The sequence below is a fragment of the Poecilia reticulata genome, linkage group LG5 (genome assembly GCF_000633615.1).
Source record: "Poecilia reticulata strain Guanapo linkage group LG5, Guppy_female_1.0+MT, whole genome shotgun sequence".
Classification (NCBI taxonomy): domain Eukaryota; kingdom Metazoa; phylum Chordata; class Actinopteri; order Cyprinodontiformes; family Poeciliidae; genus Poecilia; species Poecilia reticulata.
Genome location: NC_024335.1, coordinates 1,057,542 through 1,064,997, shown reverse-complemented (window position 1 = coordinate 1,064,997; position 7,456 = coordinate 1,057,542). Strand labels below are relative to the sequence as shown.

At 37.2% G+C, this 7,456-nt stretch overlaps 1 protein-coding gene across 4 annotated transcripts in view; it reads left to right on the top strand.

Moving 5' to 3' along the window:
* Positions 1-5,473, top strand: part of LOC103464274 (nuclear factor 7, brain-like) — a 154,799-nt gene extending 149,326 nt beyond the window's left edge. Inside the window, exons 1-2 of one of the 4 annotated variants that reach the window (XM_017304687.1) lie at positions 7-413; positions 2,989-5,473. In XM_017304687.1, coding sequence (XP_017160176.1) covers positions 3,006-4,394 — 1,389 coding nt within the window. In that variant the 5' untranslated portion in view covers positions 7-413; positions 2,989-3,005 and the 3' untranslated portion in view covers positions 4,395-5,473. Of the gene's footprint in view, positions 1-6; positions 414-2,983 lie in introns of those variants that run through there. The other 3 variants (XM_008408261.2, XM_008408259.2, XM_008408260.2) reach the window with 3 other exon arrangements.
* Positions 5,474-7,456: the final 1,983 nt, after the last annotated feature.

Sequence of the window (7,456 nt, the reverse complement as noted above, 5' to 3'; positions counted from 1 at the left end):
TGATAAATACTTAGAGGAACGCCAGTTTTTAAAGTTGTCACTAAGCAGGAAGAATATAGGACTGTCTATGATAAATCTATTAGATAATAAATCAAATTATGTTAGAAATCTTTTATTTAGGTTCTTAAATAACACTGGGTTAATGAATCGTATTTAGAATATGGCCAAGTATGTGTGTGTATGCCAGTGCATGCTCATGCATTAATTCATGTATTAATGAGTGTGTTAGGATGTGGATTTGCACATCCTACACATCATTGAGGGAAAAAAAAAATAAAAAATTTCCCTCTGAGATCTCTGATGACCACACTCCAGTCTGGTAGGTGGCGGTAAATGCACCTTAAGTTGGATGCCAGCCGCCAATAAAAAACAAAAGAAGAAGAAGAAGGCAGAAAGGCGGTAAAGGAACCGAGGTTTGTAGCCGTTTTTTATGAAAGTGTTGTCAGAGGCCAGCCGTTTTCTGGTTGCTGTAAAGTATTATAGCTTTTCGCAGTCTGAATATGTCTGAACGGTTCTGCTTTTGTTGGTTAACGTCCAACTCGTTCTGCTGTGTTTCTCTGGACGGTTGAGTTTGTTACTGAAGTTTTTAGACGAAGCTGAAGTTGGTTTCCGATTCGGGAAATGGCTAAAGGGCGATTAAACCTACTTTTCCACTACATTCAGCATCTTCAGTCGACTCAAGTTTAAAAACTGCAACACCTGCACTGGATTATTCTGCTCTAATAGCAGAACATTTATAACCATGTTTATAATTTGTGAAACTTTTATCTGTGAAACCTCAATAAAGGTTGATTTTACTACTTTTTTTTGCATTTTGCATTAGAATTGCTCCAATTCCAAAACTACAACTCATAGACTCGTCAGACTTGGACTGGATTATTGTGCTCTAATAGTAGAAGATTTATAACCATGTTTGGGATTAATGAAGCCTTTTCTGATTTGTGAAACTTCCAAAAAGGGCAATTTCACTCCTTTTTTTAATTTGGTCACACGAGGTCTGCTCTAATTCCAAAACTACAGCACCTAGACTCTTCAAACTTGGATTGGATTATTCTCAACTAATAGCAGAATATTTATAACCGTGTTTGGGATTAATGAAAGCATTTTCTGATTTGTGAAACTTCACTTAACAGACTGCTGCAGAAGAGTTTTCCCTCCAACAGCCGTCACCACCTACAATAACTCTTTGAATAACTAGTGAATCACACTAGTTATTCAAAGTGTAATTGAATAACTAGTGAATTACACTAGTTGAATAACTAGTGTAATTCAACTACACTAGTTATGTAGTGTAGTTGAATTACACTACATAACTAGTGTTATGTAGTGTAATTCAACACTACATAACTAGTGTTGAATTACTAGTTATGTAGTAATTCATAACTAGTAATTCATAACTAGTATGAATTACTAGTTAATATAATTCATACTAGTTAAATTCAGTGACTTTAGTGACTAAATTTAGTGACTAAATTTAATGACATTTTTGTCACTAAATTTAATTTAGTGACTAAATTTAGTCACTAAAGTCACTAAATTTAATTTAGTGACTCAATTTGGTCACTAAAATTTAGTCACTAAATTTTAGTGACTAAAATTTAGTAACTAAATTTAGCGAATTTAGTGACTAAAATTCGCTAAATTTTAGTCATCTAAAATTTAGCGAAGTTTCACAAATCAAACATGGATTAAAATATTCTATTAGTTGAGAATAATTTAGTCCAGGTTTGAAGAGTCTAGATGTAGATTTGGAATTAGAGCAGATCATGTGTGACAAAGATTTAAAAAAGTGGTAAAATCACTTTTTTTTTTGAAGTTTCACAAATCAGAAAAAAGGTCTCACAAATCCTAAACCTGGTTATAAATATTCTACTATTAGAGCACAATAATCCAGTCCAAGTCTGACGAGTCTATGAGTTGTAGTTTTGGAATTGGAGCAATTCTAATGCAACCCAGATGCAAAAAAGCGGTAAAGTCAACCTTTACTGAAGTTTCACAAATCCCAAACATGATTCTAAATATTCTGCTATTAGAGCACAATAATCCAGTACAGGTTTGAAGTGTCTAGGTGTTGTAGTTTTTATACTAGAGTCGACTAAAGATGCGAAAGGTGGTGGAAAAATTAGGTGGATTCGCCCTTTAGCCATTTCCCGATTCGGAAGCTGGAATCTGAAACCAACTTCAGCTTCATAGTTTCAACTTGAGGATACACAGCCAAGATAAACTGACCTGGTCACTAACAGCAGGTTTTCAGTTATTCATCTTTTCTTGTTAATTTGTTTTTGCTAATAAAAACAACATTTATTAGCCTTACATATCAAAACGGGCGTTATCAGCTGACATTTTAGACAGATTGTTCAAGAAATGACAAAAACAAACATTTTCTTAAAATCTATATGAAATATTTGAAAACCTGTATGACAATCCCTAGTTCAGAACAAAAAAAAAAGTAAATTTTGACATGAAAAAAGATTGCATAAAAAGAATTGTCTGAAAATACTGTGAGAAAAACAGCAGGAATTATTAAAGTGTTAAATTAAACCATTATAACATATTGCTATGAAGATTGGACTTTTTTGTTATTACAACGTTCATGCGCTTCATTTAAATAAAATTGAAGATTTCCATATTTTGTTTTAATGAAATTTTGCAACCACTTGAGTCACTGGATCAAAATCAATCATATTTGATCTCTCCTCCTATCAAAATGTAATTACATCAATTCTTCTAATAAAATGGCAGCTGTCTGTCCAGATGAAATTGAGGTTGGACTTTAGGGATTCAAGTGATTGGTTAATGAGTTAATCTAAAGATCTTATCGATCGATTAATGATGAATTAAATTAGCTATTTTCTTTAAAACCTTAGTAATTCAGAGGGATTGCCGACTTTTCATAGTAAGAAAAGCCACATTTTCCATAACATACTGATTTTTTTGCAGAAAGGAAACTGGCTTCCTTCTTGAACATTTTCTCTGCTGCCATTTCAGCTTCACTCAGAGACAAAATGGCTTCCAGATCAGAGGAGGATCTCTGCTGTCCGGTCTGTCAGGACGTCTTTACGGATCCAGTGGTTCTGTCATGCAGCCACAGCTTCTGTAAGGAGTGTCTGAAGAACTCATGGAGAGCAAGACCTGGACGTTCATGTCCTGTTTGTAGGAAAAGATCTGACAGAGAAGATCCTCCAGTTAGTCTGACTCTGAAGAGACTCTGTGAATCATTCCTACAGCAGAAAATCCAAAATGCTTCAGAGGGTCTCTGCTCTCTGCACTCGGAGAAACTCAAACTCTTCTGTCTGAACCATCAGCAGCCAGTTTGTCTCGTCTGCAGAGATTCCGAAAAACACTCCAAGCACAGATTCAGACCCACTGATGAAGCTGCTCAGCAACAGAAGAAGAAACTTCAGGAAACTCTGGAGCCTTTAAAGAAGAAGCTGGAGCTGAAGAAGGAAGTTAAAGAGGAGTTTGATCAGACAGCAGAACACATGAAGGTCCAGGCCCGACACACAGAGAGGCAGATTGTTGAGCAGTTTAAGAAGCTTCATCAGTTTCTGGCAGAGGAAGAGGAGGCCAGGCTGGCTGCACTGAGGGAGGAAGAGGAGCAGAAGAGAGGGATGATGAAGGAGAAGATGGAGGCTCTGAGCAGAGAGATAGCAGCTCTTTCAGACACAGTCAGAGCCACAGAGGAGGAGCTGAGAGCTGCAGACGTCTCATTCCTGCACAACTACAAGGCTGCAGTGGAAAGAGTCCAGCGCTGCCCCCTGCTGGAGGATCCACAGCTGCCCTCAGGAGCTCTGATAGACCAGGCCAAACATCTGGGCAACCTGGCCTTCAACATCTGGAGCAACATGAAGGACATGGTGACCTACACTCCTCTGGTTCTGGACCCAAACACGRCTGGTCCAGAACTCCATCTGTCTGAAGATCTGACCAGTGGGAGGAGAGGAGAGAAACAGCAGCTTCCTGATAATCCAGAGCGGTTTGGACCAGAGTGGTCCGTCCTCGGCTCTGAGGGTTTTAACTCGGGGAACCACAGCTGGGATGTTGATGTGGGAGTCGGTCAGTTTTGGTTGCTGGGTGTGTTCGTGGAGTCTGCCCAGAGGAAGGGGAAGATACTGTCTGGATTTCGGGTTATACAGTTCTATGGAGGTAAATATTCAGCATGGATTGCAGCTCGTATCTCAGATCTCCCAACCCAGAAGAAACTCCAGAGGATCCGAGTGAATCTGGACTGGGACGGAGGAAAGCTGTCGTTCACTGATCTGGATACTAACACACACATACACACCTTCACACATACCTTCAGTGAGAAGGTGTTTCCGTGTTTTGTCTCTACCAGCATCAAAATCCTGCCCATGGAGATCTCAGTGAAAAAACAGCAGCTCTGTCCAAGTTAAAGCTTCTTGATGAGATTTAAACTCTGTGGTTTTGACAGGAAACTGGAGGTGATCTGACTGATCATGTTTTCAGATCAGCTTCGTAAGCCAGAAACTGAATGTGACATAAAGTGCATGATGTGAAGCTTAGACTGGCACTGACTCAACAAGGTCAGTTTATCTCATACATCACAAAGAAAACATTTCAAAGAAATTAAAGGGTAAGCATCTAAAATGCATTCATCAAGGTTTGATTAAACAGAGGGCTCAATATATCAGATGCCTCAGAGTATAAACATCTGGGGGTTTTTAGGCCATTTGGTCCAGATCTGAGGAGCATAGAGACTGAAAGGTGCCTCACTTTGTTCTGCTCTGGTTCTTGAACAGAAATTCTACAAAGACCAATCAACCTGATCATTCCTCCATCCAGACTTTGTACATGTCTGACGTCTCTGCAGACCCCACACATACTGGACACAAGCCGGTTAGACGTTTAGCTTCTGGGTGGCGTCACAAAGAAACAGTCTTCCACCAGACTGTCCCTCTGACTGACTCTTCATAGTGACCAACTTCTTACTGGCAGTCAGTACTATGAACATTAGCATTTTTTCAGCCTTGTCTTCTTCTTTTGTAATGTACTGTATACAAAACAATTCATACACAACTATGTACTAAACAGGAGAATGAAGCTTTTTCTGATCAATCATTGGCAGATGTGTGAATTGGGTGTTGTCTCTGTGAGGTACTGGTGTCTGCTGTCCACTGAACCCAGCTGAAGAGAGTAAACAAAGTAGATTTACATAAAATAATGTTAAAAAGACAAGTACTAATAACATCTGATTTAACTAGTAATAAATTATGTAATAAAAATGTGTTGAAATTCTGGTGTTTAAAGCAGAAAATAAAGTAAAAAGGAACCCCGGGCCGATTGTCCTGTAATATCCTATTAATCCTTTCTATCCTGTATGAAAACTGAAGACTGGAACCAGTTTCATTCCGTTAACTTTTACTGTTTGGGTTAAATCAAAGTAATCAGGCCAAGTTTAGTTCTCGTAAACTGACAAATTTGGTAAGATCTAAACCTGAAGTGATGCTGTTGTCCAAACTCCATACCAGGTGGTGGCGGTAATGCGCCAAGTTGTCACCAATAAACACAAAGAAGAAGAAGAAGGAATCTAAAAGCTCAAGATTTTCCAAAGATACTCAGATGGGTGAGATGCCACCAGAGCTCAGAAGAAAACAACTAGCCATAATCTATTGGGCAAATGTTAAAGGAATAGAGAAAATTATCCTCCAAATGCTATGCTACAACCTGGTCAAGAAAAAGTAAAAAATAAGAGAATTAATAGTTTTGGATGGATTATAAATAATGAGATGAGTAAGATGGTAATAAATCATTATTTAATTAGTCCTGTGGTGAATATTCCTGATACTCCACCCTGGTTAAGTGGAAAACCTGAAGTTGATTTAAGCTTATTGGGAAAAGGCAGACAAATAGAAAAAAAGAGGTGGAAAGATAAATAAATAAAGAATATGCTGAATATTTACAAATATATAGAGATGCTTCTAAAATGATAAAATTGGAATAGCATTTATAATTCTGGACCTAAATATTATGAAAAATAAAAGAATGACAGACAGATTGACAGTTTATACAGGTGAGCTAACGGCTCTAGAATGGAGAGAGGAAACTGTGGAAAATGTTTCCTCTCTTCATCACGGTGGGCAAAGCAAAAATCTTACCGATGGAGATCTGAGTGATCAAACAGCAGCTCAGATGTTTGAGCCTGCGGTGTCCTCAACCCAACGTAAGGACAGAAAAACCAGAGTAACTATCGGTCCGTCGCTATTAAGACGACGCGTTACAGTGACCAGTTACTCTGCCGGGAATCAGTACTATGAATATTTGTATTTTTTTTTTTTTGCAATGTCTTCTTATTTTCTGGTACATATAAACGTTTCCTGCATGTTCATATGCACCAACTTGGGAATAAAACCTTTTCTGATCACTCATTGACAGATGTGGGATTTGGATGTGGTCCTGCTAAGGAGAGCAGCCAGGAAATGTTTGAACTGACTGATCATAACATCTGATTTACTTAGTAAAAATTATGCAAACAAAACTATGGATTTGTGTCCACATTCAGATATTTTAAATGACTGACAAACTTTCCAGATATTACATTATTTTTTTAGATGTAATTGGTAAATATAGCATGGTAAAACAGCAGGTGTCGATAATTGGTTATGATGAGTCTAGACCTTTAGTGTGGTTTACTTTAGTTCAACTGCTTTCTACTTCACAAAACTTGAAACTCAATACTTGAAATAATTTATCTGTAAAAATGATGCAAAATACTTCCTCTTCCAATATCAACAGTTTGAACAGTCAAATTGGTGTACACATTAAAGGTCTCATTTTAACATCAACAGTAAAAGTGTGTGACTTAAATACTTTTTCAAATGTTTGTCAGCAGATTATCTAGAGGTGGTAAGTAGCCTGGCATTTATTCAAGTTGGTGTTTTTTACTAAAATGTGAAAAAGCTACTCTTATAAAATGTTACTGATGTAAATGTAACTAAACCCTCCTCTGCTTTTTAACAGTAAATAACAGGAAAGAGTGAAATTAGTCATTACTTTAAATGGTTAGCTGTGAAAAGGTCAGCTACTTTTTTATTATATTAGCTAAGAAGAACTTTTTTTGTTATTGAGAAAACCTAAATACAAATAAAGTGAGGAACACAATGTAATAAAGTTTGACAGGGATGTAGCTGAATATAATGACTGGATTAATGCCAGTCTTCTGCCTGTTTGTATTTCCATAAAAACAAAAAAGAAATGTTCATATCTTAGTAAAAATCTAGAATCAACATTACAAATTATAGTTATTACATTCTTTCCAAAATCTCCTGGTAATATATGAATTCCAGAATAAATGTTACTAATCAATACATGGATAATTACATTAACAGAAGTGGATTTTACTGGATTTTGTTCAGAGAAACAGGTTTGGGGACTGAAATGTTTCTAGTAATTCTCACCGCGGTCCAGTAGGTGGCGGTGACGCTCCGAACGGTATAAA